This window comes from Euprymna scolopes, chromosome 15, assembly GCF_053919585.1.
Source record: "Euprymna scolopes isolate OS-2025 chromosome 15, ASM5391958v1, whole genome shotgun sequence".
NCBI classification, from domain to species: domain Eukaryota; kingdom Metazoa; phylum Mollusca; class Cephalopoda; order Sepiida; family Sepiolidae; genus Euprymna; species Euprymna scolopes.
The window spans coordinates 130,121,715-130,147,180 of record NC_136496.1 but is presented as its reverse complement, the minus strand read 5'-3'; the positions used below and the strand labels follow the sequence as shown (position 1 = coordinate 130,147,180).

Below are 25,466 nucleotides of genomic sequence, written 5' to 3'. Positions count from 1 at the left end.
CCTAGAGCTATATTAATATGGAGGATAAAGATTAATAATTGCAGATTCTGAATCAGTTTCAAAACGATGAACAAACAAAACACAACAACATGCCCACGTATGTACTGACGAACTTCAAAACAAATTTTCTAATGCAACTCAATAACAACTATCCACCTTATTACAAAATGCTAGTTAAACTCCCCACCCACCACTCTTTTTGTTGATGAGGAGACTATTAAAAAAAAAAAAACACTTTATTCAAAAACACAATCTTTGTCAATTATTGTTAATGCTTGTCAATTTTAATAAAATGAATATCGTTTCCAAAACGATTGTACACTCAATTTGGTTTTGTTTGTCCATCTTTTTGGAACTGATTTATAATTTACAATTATTAATCCTTATTCTCTCTCTCTCTCTCTCTCTCTCTGTATATATATATATATATATATCCTAATGAAAAGCACCCAGCTTTTCTTGGTTATGCTTAAATATACTTTAATCCATGCAGATTTCATATTTATTAGCCAATTCTCTACTAAATATTATATTGTACCTAATATATAGTACTGATTTCAAAAATTAAAAAAAAAATGACTTTGGTGGCATTAGCTGGAATCGAAATCAGAATATTTAGCACTCCAGATACATTCCCTATTGGTAGGTATCCAAGAGAACTCTGCTATTTCTTTTCTTTCCAGCATTTCTCTCAAAATAGCCATCTCAATACGAAGCCTTTTATCTAGTATTTGGGTGGATGAATGCACGAAGTCAAAGAGACAGGAATTGTCTGTTTTGCAGATTATTTTTATATTTTCGGGTTCATCCTTTAATTGTAGTATTTCTAATAGTAGTTTTCTATAAAACATGTCAACCATGGCTAGGGGTTCAGCAGCCAGTGTGCTTTTGACCACTCTTCTAATGCGCTTGGACTGCCAGGTTATTGGTGTATATTTGTGTTATTGCTAACTAAAAAGATTATGTAACCACCTTGAGATCCTCCGTCTGTCAGGTTGGCGAATGAGGCATCACTGTAGGCAACAATCTTGAGATAATTTAGATCTAAGTCAGGAATATCTACCTGGGATTTTTCTTTCTTGGCTTTCTTTACTACTCTATTGGCATGTTTTATACATTCCATATTGCTTTGTTTGAGGATGGAACTTAATGCACTGACATCGTAGCTGAGATCAGGTCTGGACTGGGTAGCCAGCCAGTTAAGTTGGCCAATAACTTGCCTGATTTCAGAAATTTCCGCTGTGGATATTTTGTCGTTAATATTCCTGCCAGTTTCCACTGGGATATTTTTCAATTTCTTTACATACCCATTCTGTTTGATGTATTGAAAATCTGCAATTTCTTCAGATTTAACTGCAAATACTTGATGGATTTTGCCAATAACTTTTCTATGAAATATCTCTGACCCTGCAAAGCAAAAATCATCTACATGTGTAGCAATTATACCTTGCAATTTGTTTTCGAAATGCCATGTAAATATAGCCTGATCATATTTTGAAGCTATAGCTCCTGACTTCTTCAATTCCTCCCTGAGTGTGAGATACCAGGACCTAGAGGCATCAGTCAGGCCATATACACATTTGGAGAGTTTCCAAATATAGCCTTGGGGTACATTAGCTTCTTTGGGAGGATTCAGATAAACCAGTCGGTCCAACTTCTTGCTTTGCAGAAATGCCGTTTTGATATCCATGGATTTACATACCCAATGGATCCATGGATTTACATACCTAATGGATGCCATTATAGCTAATGCTATGTGTAAACCTTCTCTGGAGCATGTAGGGGAATCATTTCTTAGATTTTCAGCATCTTTGTCCTGAAAACCTCGGGCAACGAGTCGGGCCTTGAAAGTTTGTTGGTTATTGGAATTTTTGCTTGTGTAAATCCATATGGTGGAGATTTTTGGTTGGCCTTGATCCGATACTTGAACATAGACTTTATTTTTAACCCAGCTCTGAAGTTCCTTTTGTTTAGCTTCCTCTAGTTCCAGGCTATCATTGGCAGAGGCGATCATTACTTCTTCCTCAGTACAGGAATCCTGGTGGTCTTCATTTTCTTCAGTCTCATCGGTTTGCCAATCGGAAACTCCATGTTCAAAGTCCAACCAAAAAGGTTCACCCTGTTCCATAACTTCATTCATCAAATGTTTATTTTACCAGTGGCTTTGCCTGCTCTACTTATGACATTTCACTTCTTCCAGTCTGATTCTGTGTCATTGGCAAGCTTGCATTTGATGATTTGTCCAGGTTTGGGAAGTTTGACTTTCCTGGTGGTGGTGTCGCATTTATTGGTTATGTCTTGAGTCTCCACAGTAGGGTGTTGTTCAGTGTTGTCTGCTATTTCTAAATCTTCTTCTAAAATCTTCTCTTCGGGTGCTTGTGGGGTGCTTAATTTCTTGTTGTTACCCTCATTGTGATTCTGGTATGTTTCAGGGTAGAAAGCTAAACGAGACGGATGTACTTATAGGTGCCGCCATGCTTGACAAGCACCTGTTTGTTCTCCCACCCTATGACTGTCCCAGGCCCGAGCCACCTATCACACAAGTTCCTTTTGTAGAGAACAGCATCTCCATTTTTATAGGATTGGGTGATACCGGTTCTAACTTGGTGGCGGAGTGCTTGGCTAACCTTTTCTGAAGATTCACTTGCTATGAAGTGTTTCCTGGCAGCATGCATAAGATTATTTGAAACAATTTCACTGGTAGAGACACCTTCTAGTGCAGGGAGTTTGTCATTAAGTAAACCAGGTAGGTTGGGATTTCTGCCAAAAACGAGTTGGTTGCGACTATATCCATGGACACTTTGAAGTGTATTTTCGGCACTTACTGTCCATGCGAGAGCCACCTCGAAATTGCAATTTGTTTCTTCTAGGGTTTTCTTCACCATTTCCCCTAAAATCCCATTGTGTCTTTCATTTAGCCCATTACTCCATGGACTTTCAGCAGCAGTGGTACGAACGACGATATTCGTATTTTGTGCCATGTCCCTAAACGCCTGGTTGTTGAATTCTCTGCCATTGTCAGTGAGAATAAATCCAGGGTTACCAAAATAAGTAATCCAATTTTTGAAAATAGTACTAATAATATCGGAGCTCTCTTTACCCGGAATTTTAGCTGCAACACTGTACCTGGCACCATGATCATTAAGGTGCAATACTTTGTTACCATTAATTTCTTTCATGTCCATGGCAACGCTCTCGTTAAAATGTTCCCAGTGAAAACCCCACGACAGGTCTGGGTTCAACCCTTTTGTATCTCATGCAAATTTCACAAGAATTGGGAATTTCCTGAAGTATCTTAATGAATTGCTTGTCTTTCATTCCGGTGCTCCTGACTAAGTCACATAGCTTTTTACTGCTAGAGTGACTAAATTGTCTATGAAGTTTGGTGGCGATTTTTATTTTTTCTTGCCTATTTTTGTTGGAAATTTCTTTGGTAAACAAAATATGTTTGAACTTACCTCAGTCTGGTGTAGGTCTTGTTATAGAAATGTGGTAGTGGCCTGAAGAAGTACATTGCAGTGGGATTTTTTTTCCAGACATGGTGACACTGTCGTTCTCAAAATTGAGGCTTGTGCTGGCTCTTTCCATTGACTTTTTGCTCAGTAAAAGCAATATTTCAGCGTCCACCATGTCAGTGATAATACTGACTTCAATGCCAGCAATGACACACAGTAAAGTTGCTGTGTGAGTGGATGTAATGGTGTTCCCATCATCAAATTTGTAGCTTTTCCCTCCACCTCAAACTTTTATTTTTTTGTTTTTCTGGCAGAGTTTCTAGAAAACACTCAAACCATTTTCTTCCACAAACTGTGCCAGACGCACCACTATTCAAGACAGTGGAGTCGAGCGTTTCTCCCCAAAACATGCTGGTGCCGCCATATTTTTCACGCTCATTCATGAGGACGATGTTGGAAATGAGCAAGTGGCCTCCTTTTTCGGTGTTGTCAATTTCGTCATACGGACAGTAGCGAACCCAGTGGTATTTACACCCACACTTTAAACAAACACAGCTGCTGTTGTCGCTTTCAACCTCATGGTTTGAATTTCTCTTGATGTTGTAGTGTGCTGAATTTTGGTTGCAACTCCCATCTACCAGCACCACAACTGGTGAGATTGGAATTTTTATCACCATGGCGGCGTTGTCGACCACGACTACTGGTGTAGTAGGTTTCTTCAGTTTCGTAAGCCGTGAAAATAATGTCAGATTCGGTTTTCACAGCAACCGGAGGAATTTTTGGCGAGGAATTAGCTTCAAAGTCATTAAGAATTTTTTTAATTGTTTGGACATTTCTCCGAGTGTCAGTTCTTGAATGGCGGCTTTTATTAAGTGTTCGTTTTCGGGAGTGAGGTTGGCGCTTTTGAGAGCTCTGAACGCCAGGACCGGCTTGGGCAGAATTATGTTAAATTGTTTCAACTTGTCAATGTGACGTTCAAATTCGATTAAAAAAAGTATCTATTCCCATGCCGCTCCTTTGGTGACTTTCAAACACCTCGTACGCCCTAAATGCTGTCTGGTTTGCGTCTTCTAAAGAAAGGGTGTCCAGCTTTTGATATAATATCTCCATTCCGTTTTCGGCATTGAGGGAGGTAATATTCAATTCAAGCAGGGCTTCTCTCGCTTTTCCCTCCAGGGACAAAAGCATGACGGGGGGCCCATTTTCTTTCATCTAAAGTAGTGGCTAGTTCCGATATATGCGTTTCTTTCTTCCAGAAATTGTATTTTTCCGTGTTTAACGTTGGTAGGGGAATGTATTCAGAGGCCATGTTTTTTTTTTTTATTTGTACGATCTGCTACCAATGTTAAAGCAAATAAACACAGATAACTGGAGTAAAGTCGAAGAGCATTTATTTAAAATGTGCGTACCATTTGCGCTATGTATTTTGAAAGTTCTTTTTACACCGTTTCCAGTAAGGAAGTTAACTCACTGTTGTGGAGAGTGTTCAAGGGACACAACTGGGTAAAATTGACACAAACTTTTACCAAAATGGTCAGATTCAGCATTAAATAACATGAAAAGACTTGACATGCCGTAAAACAAAAATTCTCATCACACAATTTTGTTTGTAACTTGTAAAAAAAAAAATGTCAAAGAAAAAAATGTAAAAATACGTAAAATTTTTTTTCAATTTCATTAAATGCAAACTTTTTTCTCATGACTATTCTTAATTATTTTACAGAAAACATTTGGCTGTCAAACGAGTCCTGGTGTTTTGTTCAGCACAAGAAGCAACTTCTTAATAATAAAACTAAGCAAAGCATCTAGTGCCGCTACAAGATATCGAATACAAATCGAATTGGCCACCAATAAGGGTAAGTCTATATTCATATTCCATCTAATTCCTGTTTTACACACGCTGTCAGGTGTGGAATCTGGAAATTAACTTCCAAACTGACCTATCTCTGACCAGGTCTTTATTTATTCCTACTTCTCTCAAGTCCATTCTTTACTTCCTTCCCATTTTACTTGGTCTTCTACCAACTGACTTTGCTATCTCTGCTGTCCTACTTCTACTATCCAAAGAACTCTTGCCCATTCATTCAATGTGACCATACCATCAAAGTCTCCTGTTCTGCCTAAATCTCTTTAGATTGTCCAGATTTAATATTTCTTTGACGTCATCAGAGCTTACCCTGTTTTAACTTGATCTCGTCACTGTTCTGTTGAAATCTGTTTCCAGTGCAGCTTCCCTCAAATCAGTTCAAGATTTATTTGCTAAATAATCAGAATCCCGAGGCGAATAGGAACACAGATTAATCAATCGTGTGGTATCAAGTCTTACAAAATATTTTTTAGGAAATACTATTATATAAGACAATCCCAGCCAAAAAGAGAATAGCTCAATATACCTGATAGAGCAAATGGAATTTATAGTTTTTGTTTAAATTTCATTTCCGAAAAAAAATTTATTGTTTCTACTTTTATTTCCTCTATTTTCTTTATCTATGTCCCTTAAAAAGATGTAATTTTTAAATATATTTTCTTTGTATGTGCTTAATAGCAATATCATTTAACTTTTTCTGAGGAGATGAGCCTACATCGAAAATCCATGGGTTAAGGAAAAAAATCTGAACTATATTCTTTATTCAAACAATAAATTCCTGTTCTGAAAAATGATGTTTTTTTAACAAAATTTAAACAAAAAAAAACAAAAAACATATATATATATATATATATATATATATAATTTTTACTTGGGGGTCACCACTTATCAAGGCCCGAGAGCCACTTGAGGTTAAAGGTGGTAGTGTAGTAATCGTTAATGGTATAAATCGGGTAAAATTTGATTATTTATGGGGATGGCTCAACAAGAACTTGTTTAAATTGGATTTGAAGGCTACCATGTTGTATTCAACCGAGAAGCAGGCCAGCAGAACAGTGTTCCAGAGACGGGCAGTTCTGAGAAAGAAGTTTTGTTCATAGAATCTGCATTTAGATTTAGGAACAGATAGTGTGGGAAGTTGTTTATAGTGGTTGTAGCTAGTCGAGTATTTTTTGTGAAAGTCTAGCAAGGGGGATCATAGATTGGAGTTCAGTTCAGCACTTGCCATGAAAATAATGATAAAACAGCGACAGGTTCGCGACATCTCTTCTGTTGGAAAGAGGTTGCATGCTAGATTTTAAAGCCGGTTTTAAACTCTATCAAGACTGGATAGGGCTTGCCGATCAACTCCTACTCAGATGTGCCTACAGTATTCCATTTCAGAGCATACCTGTCTCTTCTACAGATAGAGGATTGTATCGGCAGTAATTTACCTTCTGGAGCGGTAAATGATCCAACCATTTTCCAGCGATCTTGGCCACAGATTTGATGTATGTGTTCCATTTCAGATCAGGAGTGAAGGTCAATCCCAGAAGCTTGTCAAAACATGGAGCTCCCCCAAGACGAGAGCCATTCATTTCAATTGGGGTGTGATGAGGGTCAGGGCGATTATGGTGAAAGGAGAGAAGCTTGGTTTTCGATGCATTAAAAGTAACCCATTGCTCCATGTTCTCAAAATTAAAAGAGAATACATTTTGACAAATTGAACACAATGTTTTTTTAAGATTCTGTATACAAAGAAAATTTTCGTAAAAATGTAAAATTATGTGAAGTAGGATTATTCTCCATTGTTAGATTTGTTGGAAAACTCCTCATAAAATGGCAAAAAAAAAAAACCCCATAAAATCTTAACCCTAACCCTAACCCTAACCCTAACCCTAACCCTAACCCCTCATAAAATGGCAAAAAAAAACAAAAAAAACATAAAATCTTATTACATGAAAGGATTTATGTACAAGTTTACCAATATGCCTCTGGTGCTACCAGATCAGGCTGTCTACTGACTTCCTGAGATGAAACGCACCTACATAGATGTCTTTGTTTTTTTATTCCCTTTTGCAAAACTTAGTCATGTTCTGCGAAAACAAAAACAAAAACAACATTCTCCTCCCCTTCCCCTCCCTCGTTTTCTTTTTCCTTCACCTCCTCACCCCTTTTTTTTTTTTTTTTTTTTTTTTTTTTTTTTTTTTTTTTTGCCTAGTTGGTAGGGCGATAGAACATACCAACTGCCCCCCTGCAGAGGGTAAAAATCCTTCAATGGGACCACCAGTTGACCGTTGGTGGCAACCCGTAATGCATTAAGAACGGGATCCTGGTGGTTGAGTGGAACATGCCTAGGAAATAATAACATGATACTACAACACACCACTTTGGCCCTTACTAGGCTAGACGGGAGGTTGGATAGGCCCGATCCAATCAATCGGTTGGTCATGACAAGCACTAATTCAGACAATCCAAACAAAAACACACTAACACTCAACATAAACAATAAACTGAGTTAATAAGCGATGGCTGAAGGGTCAATCAAGCTGGGAAAAAGGTAACCATCAGGAATAATAAAAATACAGGGAAATCCCATACTTGGGTGGGCATAACCATATATTGTGAATGCTTGGAAACCTCCCCATGTTTGAGTATACCAGCTATGTAGCCCTGGAGAACCGAGGCGAATGGGATTTACCCCCTCATAGTTCTTCCCCATAAGGGGCTCCGAGGAGGGTGGGGAGCATGGCTGATGAATTTTTCAAAAATTATTATGAATGCCAAAAAATCCAAGAGACCACACACAGAAATAGACTCTGACAGCGACAATGAAGATACAAACTTTCCAAGATTCATCGTGCTAGAAGCAACGTCTAATATACCGTTAACTAAAATGTCACCCTTCATTATCCAAAAGGTAATATCAAGCAAAATAACACCTAAAAATGTCAAAAAATTAAGGAATGGTACCATATTGGTAGAAGTACAAAATAAAAAACAGGCCAAAACTCTACTTCAACTACAAAAATTGCATGAAACAAACATCAAAGCTTATCCACACCAAACACTAAACTACTCCAAAGGAGTCATAAAAAACCAGGAAATCTCCGTCTGCACAACAGAAGAAATCAAAACAGAACTAAAAAACCAAGGGGTCACAGATGTAAAAAGAATCACATTTAAAAAAAAAGGAGAGGTAATATATACAAACACTTATATATTAACATTCAATTATCCTCAAATACCAGAGACCATCAATATAGGTTATGAAAGAACGAAAATAGAACAATACATTCCAAAACCTTTACAATGCTACAACTGCCAAAAGTTTGGACATAATAAAGACCAATGTCTAAGATTCTTCACATGTGGAAACTGCAGTGAAAAAAACCCAGACCACGATGAAGAAGACTGTCCAAATAAAACCAAATGCACAAACTGTCAAGAAGAGCACCACTCTCACTCAAAACAGTGCAAAATATATAAGCAAGAGAAGGAAATAATAACAATCAAATATCAAAAAAATATAACCTTCCAAGAAGCCCGCAAAGAAGTCACAAATCGCACCAAAAACTCATATGCCACAATAACCCAACAAGCAAACAAAATGTACAACTACAATGAACTAAACCTTGCTCCAGAAATTGCAAACCTAGCAAAAGAACTAAAGAACATACTTGAAGAATTAAAATCTTTTTTATCAGAACTGAAAATAAATTCTAACAGCCAAATAAAAGTCAGAAACGAACAACCCAGTATAAAAGAAAACGAAACAAAGGAAATCAGAAAAACTTCCATCAATATTGAGGAATCAATCTCTAAAGAAATGAAACCTCCTCAATTATCAAAACGTGAAAGATCCAAGTCACTAACAAGGACAAAAACAGATGTTAAAAATAAACACACAACAACAGAAAAAATGGAAATAGAACAGAACAACAAAAAAACTACCCCCCAAAAACAAAATGACAAACAAAAAACAGAATTAGTATTAATTGAAAATGAAAATAAATTTGAACTAGTTGAAACTGGTAGCCAAAAAAGACAGTCAAGACAAAGTAAATCTAAAAGTCCCAGACCAAAACCCAAAAAAAGCCTCTCACCAGAAACAAGAAACAGACCATCCACTTCCAAAAGAAACACCCAAACTAACATCGAAACTATGGACGTAGACATAAACACCAACAGTCCAAAACCAAAAGAAAATATAAACCATGACTAACAAAATCCTACAGTGGAACATAAGAGGATTAAAAATTAATATCGAAGAAATGCAAATACTTATCAAATCCTTATGTCCTGCAATAATTTGCCTACAGGAAACACACTTAAAAGAAAATGACAAAATTAACATAAAACACTACTCAATATACAACCACATAAACAAATTATCATGCAAAGCCACCGGTGGATCATCAATACTGATAAACGAAAACATTCCACACAGCAAAGTGAACTTAAAAACAAATATGCAAGCTGTTGCAATAACTGCAACACTACACAAAACAGTAACCCTATGCTCACTCTATATACCACCAAATGAAACAATAAACGAAACAGAATTAAACAATATAATCAAACAACTACCTAAACCTTTTCTACTGTTGGGAGACTTCAATAGTCACAATATATGGTGGGGCAGTAAAAAAAACAACAAAAGAGGCCAAACCATAGAAAAAATAATTAACCAAAATGATCTATGCCTACTCAACAACAAAGAGAATACATATATGCACCCACCAACGGGAACCCTATCAGCAATCGATATAACACTATGTGACCCAACTATATACATGGATTATAGCTGGAGAACACATAAGGATACATGCGGAAGTGACCACTTCCCAATCATAATAGAAAACGAGAATCCCAAGCCAGAAGACAAAACACCCCGCTGGAATTTACAAAAGGCAAATTGGGAAAATTTCCAAAATACATGTCAATACAGATTAATACCTGAAGCGAATCCTGACTTAGAACACATCACATATTTCAGCAACACCCTACTCACAATAGCCGAGGAGAACATACCAAAAAGTTCCACTACTACAAAATATAACAAACCCTGGTACAATAAAGAATGCAAAGAAGCTATAAGAGCCAGACGTGCAAACCTAAGGAAATTCAAAAACAGTCCAACGAAAGAAAATTTGGACACCTATAAAAACAGCAAAGCCAAAGCACGGAAAACTATCAAAGAATCAAAACGGAACTCGTGGAAAGACTATGTAACAAAAATTAATCAAAACACAAAACCCAAAAAAGTATGGGAGATGGTCAGAAAAATAGCAGGAAAAAATACAAAGAACCCTATTAAACACCTTATATGCGACAACACAAAGATTACCGACAAACAAAATATCGCAAATAAATTAGCAGAACAATTCTCAATGAACTCATCATCAAAAAACCAAAATAAAAAATTCCAAGCTATAAAGAAAAATGAAGAAAAAATAAAAATAAACTTCAAATCAAAAAATGAAGAAAACTACAATCAATTATTCAACAGTGCAGAACTAGAGGAGGCAATAAACAAATCTCCCGATACAGCAGTCGGCCCCGACGAGATCCATTATCAATTCCTCAAAAAACTACCAAAACCATCACTGGACTACTTATTACAAATTTACAATGAGATATGGATAACTAACAACATTCCAAAAAACTGGAAGCAGGCAACAGTAATCCCAATACCCAAACCAAAAAAAGACCATACAAACCCAACAAACTACCGACCCATTGCACTAACTAGTTGTTTGTGCAAAACTTTTGAGAGAATGATTAACGAAAGGTTAAATTGGTACTTGGAAAGCAAAAATCTAATTACAGAAAGCCAGTCGGGTTTCAGGAAAAATAGAAGCCCCACCGATCACTTAATAAAACTGGAAACACGCATAAGAGAAGCATTTGCAAAAAAAGAACATCTAATAGCAATTTTTTTTGACATGCAAAAGGCGTATGACACCGCTTGGAAATACGGAATCCAAAAAGACCTGTATGAACTAGGACTTAGGGGTAGAATGCCAGAAATTATCAGAAATTTCTTAACAAATAGAAACTTCCAAGTACGGATGGACAACACTTATTCAGTCCAAAAAGATCAAGAAATGGGGGTCCCCCAAGGCAGTATCCTGTCTGTCACCCTCTTCAACATTAAAATAAACAATATCATAAAAAACATAGACCCAGGAATTGAAAACGCCCTATACGTGGACGACCTACTTATATACTACCAATCTAAATATATACAAACAGCCGAACGCAAACTACAACTCTGTCTGAATAAAATAAACAAATGGGCCATAGAAAATGGATTTACATTCTCAGAGGAAAAAACTAAATGCATCCACTTTTGCAAATTACGAAAATTCCACCACGACCCCAACCTGAAACTGGATAACAAGAACATCCCACTCACCGACCAACATAAATATTTAGGTATTATATTCGATAAAAAATTGAACTTTATACCGCATATAAAATATTTAAAAGCAAAATGCCAAAAGACAATGCAATTGATCAAAGTCCTAGCACACACCGATTGGGGTGCAGACAAAGTCACATTATTGAAATTATACCAAACTCTAATCAGATCTAAAATGGACTATGGATGCTTCATCTATGGAGCAGCAAGGAAGTCCTACATAAAAGAACTAAATACAATCCATCATCAAGGATTAAGATTAGCCTTGGGAGCATTTAGAACCTCTCCAGTAGAAAGCCTCTATATAGAGGCCCATGAGCCTCCACTGATTCTAAGACGACAGAAGTTAGCGCTACAATATTACCTAAAGCTGGTATCGTGTCCAACAAATCCTGCATACCAATGTACCCTCCACCCACAATACACACATCTCTTCAACAAGAAAGAAAATATCATCAAGCCCTACAGCCTCCGGATAAAAAACCTTCTCACAGAAGCCCAAATGGACATTACAAAAATACATAAATATAACAAATCAAAAACTCCACCCTGGATGATCAAACAACCACACATAATATTAAAATTAAATAAATATCCCAAAACGAAAACCCACCCATCAACCTTCCATGAAGAACTACTTATCATCCAGAATACATACAAAGAATATACACAAATTTACACTGACGGATCAAAAGATGGAGATAAAGTAGGATGCGCAGCCATCCACAAAAAAATAAAACTAAAGAAAAGGCTCCCAAACGAATCTTCTATTTTCAGCGCAGAAGCAACAGCCATAGATTCGGCACTGAATATAATAACCAATGATGACCATCAAAAATATATCATATTTACTGACTCACTTTCAATACTCATATCTCTAAAAGAAAAAAAAATGACAAACCCACTTATTACAAAATTGCTAAACAAAATAGATGCCATAACCATGAAAAAAAACATTATCTTTTGCTGGATACCAAGCCATATCGGCATATACATGAATGAACAAGCAGATAAGGCAGCAAAGGAAACTCTGCAACAAAACCACATAAGTGGAAAAATCCCCTATACAGACCTAAAGACTAAAATAAACACATTTTTGAAGAGAAAATGGCAAGAAAACTGGAGCTCATGCACCAAAAACAAACTATTCCAAATAACACCAAATATTGGAACGAGAAACACCAAAAAGTTAACAAGAAAGGAAGAGGTAGTAATGACCAGACTGCGAATAGGTCACACTCACATCACCCACTCACATCTACTAAAAGGGGAGGAGACACCAAACTGTATAACGTGTCAAGAACCCTACACAATACACCATATACTGACAAACTGCATTGACCTTGAACAAATCCGAACAAAGTATTACCAAGAAAAAAATCTGAAAACAATATTAAACAAGATTGATCCCCAAAAAATTATCAATTTTCTGAAAGAAACTAAAATATACTCAAAAATATAAGGAAAGACCCCCCCCCCCAAAAAAAAAGAAAAACCTTAAGAAGAACAAACCAATATTTAACACAACATAACGAACCTTTCGGCATTAAATGACCCCAAAGTGGTTGATATGCCGTAAAACAGAACAAACAAACAAACAAACAAACCAATATGTCTTGTTTTTATAACTTACCAATATGTCTTGTTTTTATAACTTATCAATGCGATACAGAAAAAGGAACATTATTTTATTTTAGTGCACCCCCCCCCCCAAAAAAAAAGAATGATGTAAATAATTTGAGATTTGTTTTTACATAACTTTAGTATATCAACGTTTAACCTCATGAACCAGAGGAAAAAAGTTTACAGTAAAAAAGTGTCAAATATCAGGCAATGAATATTATTTATGGTTCTTTGCAATCATTGGCTTTCATCCACCAACTGTATTGGCATAGACCCTCTTCACTGACTGCGAGAATTAGCGGCACCTTGACTTTGTGTTTTGTTGCTTTGATAGTAACGTTGTCAAAATAGTTTGAACGACTCGGCAATGTTTTGTGTATTGTGATGCCGTAAGGTTGTTTGTCTTATGCAGTCACATTGGCACCATGTCATGCCCTGTGCTGCATGGATGTGTATTGATAGATAATGATAACCCAAATACGTGTATTAATTACAATTGCGGAGCTGTCATGGCATATATTTTATTCATACATGTTTGTACATATGAAAAACAGATTGACGTTCCGGAAATCCAGAACGAAAAAGCAGACAATATCATTACACCCCCCCCCCCACACACACACACACTAAAAACAAAAGCTGACATAAACAAATTGTTAATTGAGATTTTTTTAACATTTTTTTTTACATAGGAGTCCCCACTTATCAAGGCCCAGAGGCCACTCGAGGATAAGGATTAAAGAGTGTACAGTAGTCAATGGAAGAATATCATAGCGATACATCTTTGGTATATTAACGTTTAACCTCATGAATCAGTGTCCGTCTTTTTAAGAAAAAGTTTACAGTAAGAAAAATTTTAAATATCAGAAATTAAATAAAAAAAGTAAATGGCCTTAAATCAACGTCACTTACTGAACTTTCTCAATATGTGAGTTTACAGTTGCATAGGTGATTATTTTGTATGCTGTTGTTTTTTTTTTTGGGGGGGGGGAGTAACTTACTTGGACTGACGAAAGATTTCTTAGAATTTGTTGCAAACTCTTGCATATTCTCATCTAGCTCCCCTGGATTTTCATTTTGAGGATTCCAAAACCATTTTGATGGCCTTGGCTTTCAATCACAAAGAGATTGGATATGAATTATATTAATATTTTTTTTTACTTAGAAGTCACCACTTATCCTCGAGTGACCTCCAGGCCTTGATAAGGGTTAATGAATGTAAGATGCTAGTGTAGTAATTTTTAATGGTATAAATTGGATAGAATTTCATTATTTATGGGGACGGCTCAACAAGAATTTGTTTGCATTGGATTTGAAGACGTCCATGTATTTCACATCAAAACTGAAAAAAATTTTACAAGCATTTATAAGCTCGTTGACGCAATTAAGTCATACAAAGCAGATATCATTATTTTATGAAAAAATTAAAAAAAAAAAAACAACAGTTTCTCATTTTCAAGATAAAATTTTAAATTGGTAAAATCTTTTGCATTAATTTAATATCATTGGTTTCTTTTGTAGGTCCAAAACTTGGCACCAACGTTTATAACCGTTCCAAAAATCGATCTTTAACAATAACAGCCTTATGTACAATTCTCTTGATTACTTGGCTGGTTATTTGAGAAGAAATTTTGGTAAGTAAATTCAAAGTTTTTTGAAAACTTTATAAAATGTTTCAATTTCAATGTGAAAAAAAATATTCATCAGTTTTTTTATCTTTCTCTGGCATTTTGTGAATCACTCAGCGGTGAATGACATATACGAGTTCTAAGTGTACAATGTGCGGATTTAGTTAGTATCCTAAGGATTCAAACTCCTTGTAGACAATGGATTTGTGTTAGGATAATACTGCTGTCATTAGGAATATGAAAGTAGAATGCTTTTGGTTAAGAATAAAGTGTAGTATCTGTTCTGATACTACACTTCATTTTTTTCTGTCCTTGAAGACTGAGACAATTTTTATTTTTGTTCCTATCCAGAATATCCCTTTTTGGGGAGCTGGATTTTCCCCACATTAAAAACCTACCTTGTGGGGAAGCAAGTAAATAGAAACATTTCTTGTGGATGACCTATATAAATATTTTATTAATGTTAAATCTTTTTTTTTTATATAAATGACTAAAAGCTCTTATACGAGTGATAACTAATGACTGTACCAAATTAGGAATGCTCAATAAAAAAAGAGCAATATATATTTTTATTAATATAAACAAATTTTAATGGTCGCAACACTAGACATGCTAATCAATGGCTGCTTTCCACATAAAAAAAAAGTCAAAACCATTGATTAAGTCGCCTGATGAGGACTTGTGGTTTTAACCGATCATCCATTTGAAACATCAGCCTATCCAGGGTTTCGACCATGTAAATATATATATACCCTCAAAACCTCTGGCATTGATGGAGGGGAAACTAAAACTTGCTGTTTCAAATGATCTGAAATAACAGCAAGGGGAGACTTGATTCCAAATATTTGTCATGTTATATCTCCCCTCATTTTGAAAATAGGATACGATTATGAATATCTCCAGTATCAAATAATCCTTATACAAAGTGAAATTTACTTTATGTATGAAAACCAAAGAGGGAAGATATAACATATGAGAAATATTTGGAATACAAGTCTACCCTTTCTGTTATTTCAGATCATTGGAAACCATAGCAGCAAGTTTTAGGCTCCCTTTCATCAAGGCCAGAGACTTTGGGAAAATATCAGATATTTTGTAATTCATATGCAAAACTTGGAAAACAAATGACTATGAAGCATTTCATGGCTGTAAAAAGTGCCAAAAATAGGCTCTGGACGACCTTAAGGGTAAAGGTCACATCGCCCACTACACAATTCAGGTTATTAGCTTTCCAACGAGCCTTCATTTGTTAAATTCTGATCAATAATCGCTGCGATGTGGAACTTATAAAATTGCCAAAAAAGGGTGGTATATCTATGTATGGATATATCTATACTCGTAGCCAAATTGAATATTGAAATGCTCATATCTTTGGTTCTATGGGATGAAACTACATGAAAATTTACAGGCTTTTTGAAGATTATAATCCTATTCTCTGGTTAAAATTTTATAACAATTGGTAAAAAAGAATCTATATTTTTAAGCCAATAAAGTATGTCCAAATTTGCTTACGTTTGTATTTAGTGTCCTGGCAGGTTAACTTCAGTTTTGTTGCTTTAGGATTAATTTTGCTTAGGATTTTTTTTATGCTTGGTTGTCTCTTCTGTGGCGTTGCCAGGCCACTAATATAAAAAAAAAAGAATCAATCTTTTGGATTTAAAACAGATCTGATACAAAACAGCAAATATTGCACACACATCTTTTTAGGTCGATAATATGAGAACATGGTGAGAACTGAAATAATCTCAGTTTCTCAATTAGACTTGATATGAACTAGCTGCATTACGTAAAATTACAATTCCCTACTCGTGGGCAAGGTTTTTTTTTTTTTTTTTTTTTTTTTTTTACACAGGCATCACATTATCAAGGCCAAGAGGCCACTCAAGGATAAGGGTTAAAGAGTGTACAGTAGAAATTGGATAATATAGTAATCATTAGTAATGAAAATTCGGTAAATTTCATAACTTATATGGAACGGCTCATCAAGAACTTATTTACGTTAGACTTGAACACAGCCATATTGTAGTCAGCCGGAAAGCAGGAAAACAACTCCACAGGCGTGCAGTTCTAAGAAAGAAGCTTTGTTCATGGAATCTACGTTTAGGTTTAGGCACAGATAAAGAGTGGGGAGGGAATTATTGATAGTGTTTTCAGCTAGACGAGTGTTTCTTGTGAAAGTTAGGCGAGGGGGGACCATAGACTGAAGCTCAGTCGAACACTTTCCATGAAAATAACGATACATCAGAGACAAACTCACAACATCTCTTCTGTGAGATAGAGATTGCAGGGAAGAGAAAAGAGTAAGGTTATTTAAAAATAGGATGATTAATACCACAGTTTATGCGAGTTTTGTGTGTGTTTAGAAAAACAATACAAAATATTTTCCATATATATATATTATATTAAAACATATAGTTAGTATGTTTGGTTTAATACAACTGTATCGGTCCTCCACATGTGGCACAAAATAATGATAGCAGACAAGATTACAATGTAACGATATCACCTTCGTGTGTAAACGGGTGAAAAATAATGCAACATGTGATATTGCTTATAAACTCGGATGATTGAAGCTGTTTTAAGTTTTGATTCATTTATTTTACACGGCAAATGTCCTACTTACAAATAGAAAGGCTGTAAATGAGAGTTCTCTCTGATTCTCTCTCCTCTGATCTCGAACGAGTGGTTCAGTGGGGGAAGACGTGGCTGGTTACCTTTTAATTCATCTAAAACCAAGCTCCTATCTTTACATCATCAACGCTCTGATCCCCATCTGGCATCAATTGAAATGGATGGATCTCGTCTAGGAGAAGCCCCATATTTTGACAAGCTTCTGGGTTTGACCTTTACTCCTGATCTGAAATGAAACACGTACATCAAGTCTGTTGCCAAGGTTGCTGGAAAGATGGTTGGATCCTTCTACCGCTCAAGAAGATATCTCACTACTGATGCAATTCTCTATCTATATAAAAGCCAAGTACGTCCAAGGATGGAATACTGCTGCCATATCTGGGCAGGAGCTGCTAAAAACAGCCTATCCTGCCTTGACAGACTACAAAATAGACTTCGTGGCTTAGTGGGGGATGCCCTTTTCTCTTCCCTGCAACCTCTCTCACATAGAAGAGACGTTGTGAGCCTGTCTTTGTTTTATTGTTATTTTCATGGCAGGTGCTCGTCCGAGCTCCAATCTCTAGTCCCCACTCGCAAATCTTTTACGAAAAGCACCCGTCTAGCTGAAACCACTGTCAAAAGTTTTCCCCACTCTTTATCTGTGCCTAAATCAAAACGTAGATTCCATGAACAAAGCTTCTTTCTTAGAACTGCACACCTGTGGAACTCTGGTCCGTCTGCTTGCTTTCCACCTGACTACAACCTGGATGTCTTCAAGTCCAACGTAAACAAATTCCTGATGAACTGCCCCCCTTAAGCAGAAATTTTTATTAAACCCCCACACTAACGTACTTATCAAGGCCCAGAAGCCACTCCGGGATAAGTGGTGATCACCTTGTAAAAAAAAAAAAAAAAAAAAATACGAGACTGTTCTTAAGTCTGATAGTTATACACATTAATCAAATTCTGTCCAGATCATGATTTGCAATCCTCAAGTTCATCATTCATCTACTTTGACATTATGAGTCTATTAATGTAAACTGGTGCTACCAGATCAGGCTGTCTGAAGATATTGACTTCCTGAGACGAAATGTACCTGACATTGATGCTTTTTGTTTTTCTACTTCCCTTTTGCAAAACTAAATTATGTTCTACAAAAAACCTTCTTCCCCTTTTCCATCTTCCCATTTCCCCTTCCCTCTTTCTATCTCCCTCACTTCCTGATAGATTTCCTAACTTAAAATGTACCAAACATTAATACTGTAACCTTTTTTCCTCTCCCATTGCAAAACTCATTCATGCCCTGCAGGGCAAAGAACAAAAACAATAAAATCCACTATGAACCAACCAAACCAAACATTACAAACTGCATATTTAAAAGTACATTTAATTAAAAAAACAAAAATATTTCTGATGTACACACTCATCACAGAACGAAAATGTCAGATTTCAAAATTTATATGAATTGATCAAATAGTTTTTTGTTTTTTTCGTAAAGAAAAATCGTTTTTTTTTTTTATTTTCAATTTGTAACGATTTTTATAGTAAATTGTAATTTTGATCTCTATAGTTCAAATTGAGTTATCTCCTCTTATTAGAATGTGACATCTTTGTTCCATGATGGGTACATATATCAAAGATTTTTCTGTAATTTTTAACACCAAATTTTAGATAAGAACCAAATTTACTGCTGAGTGGATATTGGATCTGGACGACATTAATTTTTCCACTAAACTCAACTTATAATCACAGCATGGAATCTTGTATTGTAGAAACCTATTTTAAGGACATCAGACCCTTTTCTTGGATGAAAGTTAAAATATTTTCTTAGTTAAATATTTCTATCACTGAAGACATGTATCGCACTTAACAAGCAGCCTTGCGTTGTACATGGACAAAATGTCGTGTGAGCAGTGGTTACCTGTTCTTGCAGTTTCAGAAATGAAATGTGGAAATCTGAGTTATGTCTTAGATGATTGGAAACAAAACGATTAATGATTAGTTTTTTTTTTAACAAATCCTTTTCTGCAGTTTTGAATTTCTCAGATGAGGAATGAATGTTTGTATAATTATTCTCATCTTAAGTGTTGGCACAACGTTACGGTTGTTGAAACCCATGACTTTTGTTGGATGTAAACCCCATGTTTTTTTCAATTAAGGAAAAGGAGTTAGCTCTGTATTTAAAGAAATCGGACCGTGGGTTTAAGGGTGTATCCGTAAATTATAAAAAAAAAATGTAATTTTCAGGGGTCACTAGGGTATTTTTTAAAGACTTTCTTATAATTCAGTTTTGAATTGAATCGTTATGCTAATTGTCAATGTTATTGAAAAAATATTTTATGAAATCATTTACAATAACACGCATGTTTTCATTTATTTATTTTAAGAAAACACAGTGCAAGACTTAAGAAAAATCTCCCTTAGGCTGGGCGTATTTTTTTTTTTTTTTTACTTTCTCTTATTTTTCCCCATATAAATTTGTAATTAATCGATTCCAAATGTGATTAAATTCAATAGTTAAATTCAACTTAGGGTGTTGTTGCCATCCACCATATGTACTGCTTCCTTGAGTTTTCTAATACGCCATCTTTCTTCTATATTTAGTATTTTAAAATCATCCCACATTGAGGAATGGCTTCCGTTTTCTCTCCATATATGATTTGCTAGGGCTGATTTTTTCCGCATGTGACAAGCACCCATTCCCCAATGTGGGATGATTTTAAAATACTAAGTATAGAAGAAAGATGGCGGATTAGAAAACTCAAGGAAGCAGCAGGTAGTGGGTAGCAACAACATTCAAAGTCGTCCAAGTATTGGATTTAACCACATTTGGAATCGATTAATTACGAATTCATATGAGGAAAATAACAAAAAAAAACAAAAAAAACACGCCAAACCCAAGGGAGATAATCCCCAAAATTTTTCTTAGAATTGCCTCCCTTCCGCTGTTTTCTAAAAAAAAAAAAAAAAAAAAAAAAAAAAAAAATCCACGTGTGGGATGTCTATCCACGATTTCATAAAACATTTTTTTCATTAATATTAACGACTAGCATAAGGATTCAGTTAAAAATTGAACCATAAGAAAGTCTTAAAAAATATCTTAGTGACCCCTGAAAATGGACCTTTTTTTTCTTACGTACAAACCCTCAAAACTTTTCCTTAGTTGAAAAAAAAAAGAGAGTTTACACTTGACGAAGGTTGTAGGTTTCAACGTGCCAATAAACCCAAGACGAAAATAATTGTTCGACCAATCAAAACAATACATTTTTCTGCTTTCATATTTAACTTGTCAATAAAGTGAGTAACAACAGAATCCACTGATACTTTTATCTCCTCAACCACTTCCCCATAAATTAAAAAAGTAAAATGTTTAATTATCTCCCCCTTTCCCTAGCCTGCCACTTTTTATTTTATTTTAGTTTGTAGAGGTTATATATCTAATGAATAGTTACAGTCTTCAAAGTTATTTAGGGGCATGCAGTGGGAGCAGTTTTGAGGGGAGGCTTGTTAGAAAAGCGTTAGTGCGGATTAGGACTTTTACCTTAGGTTTTTTCATTTTTTTTTTTTTTTATAACTTTTGTTAGTTTGGGTTCGGGATAACGTTATAGTTTGAGTAGGTATTTGGAATTTTACTTTTTGTGTTTTTTTCATCCCAAACAAGGCATCAGAAAGGGAATTCCAAAATCTAGCAATCTCTTTTTGTTTCAGATAAATTCAGTTGGTAAATATATATTTTTTTGTGTGTTTGTATTAATATTCTCATTGTTTTAACATTGTGCATTCAATATTTACTTTGGAATTTTTATTTCCTTTTCAGATTCACAAAAACTGGTTTGGGTCACAAAATAGGAATAAAATTTACATCTGAAAATAAAAATCTCACATCGGATGAAAAAAAAAATATCAGAAACCCCCATTGTGTTTATATCATCTAAACAAACCTCCAAAATATCGTCAATCAATACAACACAATCACTGAACTGTTATTGATATTATCATGTCTCCTCGCATCTGGGAATAATTTATTATTTTGGAATATTTATGAGATGCAACTTCTGCATAATAAAAATTAACTTAATTTCGTATCTGAGGAAGGTTATCAATTTGGATACGACAAACATGATTGTTCAAGCAATGTACAAAAATTAAATTCAGTGACAATTTAATGTTAGATTGTAAAAAAACTCTGATCAACTGGACTCAGAAACTACATCAAAGTCATGTTCAAATTAACACATTCAGTGACAATTTTAATGCGAGATTGAAACTACATAATTGGGTTAGTAGGAAAACATGGGGAAAAATAAGGATAGATTTTAGAGAAAAGACAAACATTTGGTAATTTTGGAAGTCAATTTCTAAAACTGACATTAAACTGATGATGAAATGGGCTGTTAACATTAACTTACTGAATGTAGATGGAGCGAATGTTCTAAAATTTCTAATGATAATTTGGATATGTTTTTCGATATTTTTTGCTGCTATCGGGATAAACAGTGTTGTAGAACAAGAAATAAATGCCACAGTTCAATGTGCCATTTTAAATAGCTTTTTTTCTTTTAAACAATGTTATTTTGGAGACATTTGGAAAATTATATTATGAGGGTCATTTCAAAAGTAAAGCCTCATTTTTTTTTTTTTTTTTACTTAAAAAGTTGAAGAGCTATGAAGACGGGAGTGATACCATTAAAACGAGCAACCTGTTGCGCTTCAGAATTTATTTATCTATATAGTCACCAGCATTCTCAATGCGTTTTTTCCAGGAATTCAATGATGCATCTCTGCTTCTGACGCACGTCCATGACAGGGGTTGCCTTTTTAGAGTCTCACAGTCAATATCTGCAACAGAGAGAGGGAAACTTTCATGTCATGAATGCACAAGTTCATTCATCATAACAATGCAATTTGTAATCCCGTGATCCATTCAGGCGGAATAAAAAATAGGAGGCATTACTTTTGGAATTCTCATCGTAGTTTTACAATACAATTAAATACAGCTTTGATTTGAGGAGGAATGAAAAGAATTGGTTTCAAGATTTTTTTTAGTATCACTATGTTTTAGAGTTGATAAAATCTACCCCCCACCTTCAAAGAAATTTTTCAAAAAAAAAAAAAAAAAAAATTATAACACGTTTATATCTGTAATTCTTCAATGATGCTATACCTGAGTATGTCAATTTCCATCTGTACTGAGCTTCTGCTTTAGAGCAAGTATAAGGATGTGAAAAAAAAATAAGGATGTGTAGAATTTCCTTGGAAAAATATGAAGCGCCTATTCAGAATTACACTTGACGAAATACAAGAAAAAATATTTGATGTATATACTTGTCACATTCCAAAAAACATGGAATCGATAAAAAAATATGTTTTAAAACTCAAGGGCGATAATTCAATTCGGCTATAGAGATTTTGTTTGTATTCAAAACAAGTAAAACTTTTTAATCACTAAAAATCGTTTTATAAGCAAAAAATAATTGACACATTTTTTTTATAAAAAAGAAAATAAGTAAATAAAAAGAATAAAAAACGGTCACTTATTTTAAATAATATTTATGCAATGTGTTTTTATGTTAATGTCTTTATATTTAAATGTTTTATGTTAATGTCTTTAAATTTATAAAACAGTAAAAAAATCCTTTAGACTCATGTGTGATATTCAAATTCAGGTATTGACTTTTCAAACACTACTGCCTTAATATATTTTACCTGTTTTTTGTTTTATTGTCAACCAATCAAATGTTTCTTTTTGTATACAAAAACCTCCATAACTTTTTAATATTGTGTAGATTTATTGGAATTGAAGATTAAAAAAAAAAAAAAAAAAAAAAAAAAAACTTTCTGAACATTTTGAATGATTTTTGTGCCTCCCCATACTGATTTGTAGTCTGTTTGTAAAAGAGAATGAATGAAACATTATTTAAAAGACAAGACTGATTTAAAAAAAAAATTTTAAAAATTTGTATTTTTACAATAAAAATTACTGAAAATAATTTGTTTATTAAAATTATTTTTTAAAAAATTTGAGGATCAAAAAAACAAAACAGCATTGGACCAACACTTGCATTTCCTTTCTTGAACTGTGGCCGAGTTTCGGGATTGTACAATCACAGAGAATGACATCTGCATCGGGACTGTACAATCACAGAGAATGACATCTGCATCGGGACTGTACAATCACAGAGAATGACATCTGCATCGGGACTGTACAATCACAGAGAATGACATCTGCATCAAAGATGCTGAACCTGTTCTATGGCAGTAAAAGAAATGTTCAGTCATTCCAAACGCACACACAGACTCATTTCAAAGAAAACACAGACAAGTAAATAAAGAAACAAATTTTATTTTAAATCCATGCATGAATGGAGAGAAAAAAAAGTCATACACTCTCACATGCAAATGATCAAACTTGGTGAATCAAAACAAGTGTAAAATTTAAATTTTATAAAGTGTCAAAGATTATTTTAAAAAAATATAAAATATACATTTTTGCGAAGAGTAATAATAATAAATGTCAAAAAAAAGAAAAAATTTATACAAGATAATTTTCAAACCATGAGCCATTATTGAGGATCAGGTGTTCATTTGGACTTCATTTCCTCAAACTTTGCAGAGTAAAAGAAACTTTCAAATCAAATGGTTTATCATTCCATTGATATTTTTTTTACAAAGTTAAGAATACAATTAAATTTGATTGTTTATGATGAATAATATGTATTGAATCTAAAAGTGCTCCACACAAAAATAATAGAGCAGTTATTCAATATAATATTGTACATGGCTTACACGGACAAAGTTTTGATTTAACCAATCAAGCGCCAATTACTTAACATAAAAATAAATTTATTGGTAAAGATTTTAAATATTTTGTATTAGAGTAAGACACAAAAAATGAAGAATTTATTTAAAATATTTAACTATCAAAAGTTTCATTTTCTTGTGTTAAGTTGTCTTAGAAAATATTAGGTAAAAACCATGACTAATTATATATAATGAAGGATAAAATCTGAATATCTTTTCAGACTAAAGCAAGAACTACTGTGGGACTTTCATATGAACAATCATAGAATTTTTTTGGTATTCATTTAGTTTAATCAAGACATTAAAAAAAAAAAAATCAAGACATTAAAAATGAAAATATAAAAAAATTGTACATACCTGTTATGGAATGAAGTTCTCATAAAAAAAAAAATTCACTTAATTTGATCAGTTTTTTGGTTTTCTACAGAGGAAAATCAAATTTAAATGAGATCAATCATATCCTGGTCATTTTTACCTGTTTCACGGCCAAGGAGGGTGGGTGGGTGCATTTAAACGAAAAAGCGATTGACAAAATGAAAACGGACAGAAACTGTAAAACAAGTGAAAAAAAACTAAAATCAAATTTTGATAAACTTTAAGCGGTGATTGGAATTCTCATTTGGCACCTCCTCCTCCGCAAAACAGGCAAGATGGCGAGATATGATCAATTTCATTAAAATTTGATTTTCCTCTGTGTAAAAAAAAAAAAAAAAAAAAAAAAAAAGCGATCAAATTAAGTGAAATTTTTTCTGAGAACTTAATTCCATAACAAGTAAATAAAATATAATTTTTTTCAATATTTTCATGGCTTGATTAAACTAAACAACTACCAACTTTTTTTTACATTCTAAATTTTTTTTAAATAGGAATGTTCGTCTTATATTCTTATAAAATATTTTTTTAGAGTACTTGTTTATTAAAATAAAGTTCAGTTAATTTGTAATTAAAAAAATTCTCGAAAAATCATTAGAAATTCAATCTGAAAAACCAGTGATTCACATTGAGAAACATCCATGCATTTCTGAGTCAATTTTTTTGTGCGTATTTCATTTTTTTTTTTGTTTTTTGTTTTGCAC

At 34.2% G+C, this 25,466-nt stretch overlaps 1 protein-coding gene across 1 annotated transcript in view; it reads left to right on the top strand.

Moving 5' to 3' along the window:
* Positions 1–22,145, top strand: part of LOC145294139 (uncharacterized) — an 84,431-nt gene extending 62,286 nt beyond the window's left edge. Inside the window, exons 3-5 of the mRNA XM_080141245.1 lie at positions 5,179–5,311; positions 14,873–14,985; positions 21,407–22,145. Of these exons, the coding sequence (XP_079997371.1) occupies positions 5,179–5,311; positions 14,873–14,973 (234 nt within the window). The 3' untranslated portion in view covers positions 14,974–14,985; positions 21,407–22,145. The remainder of the gene's footprint in view (positions 1–5,178; positions 5,312–14,872; positions 14,986–21,406) is intronic.
* The last annotated feature ends 3,321 nt before the right edge of the window (positions 22,146–25,466 follow it).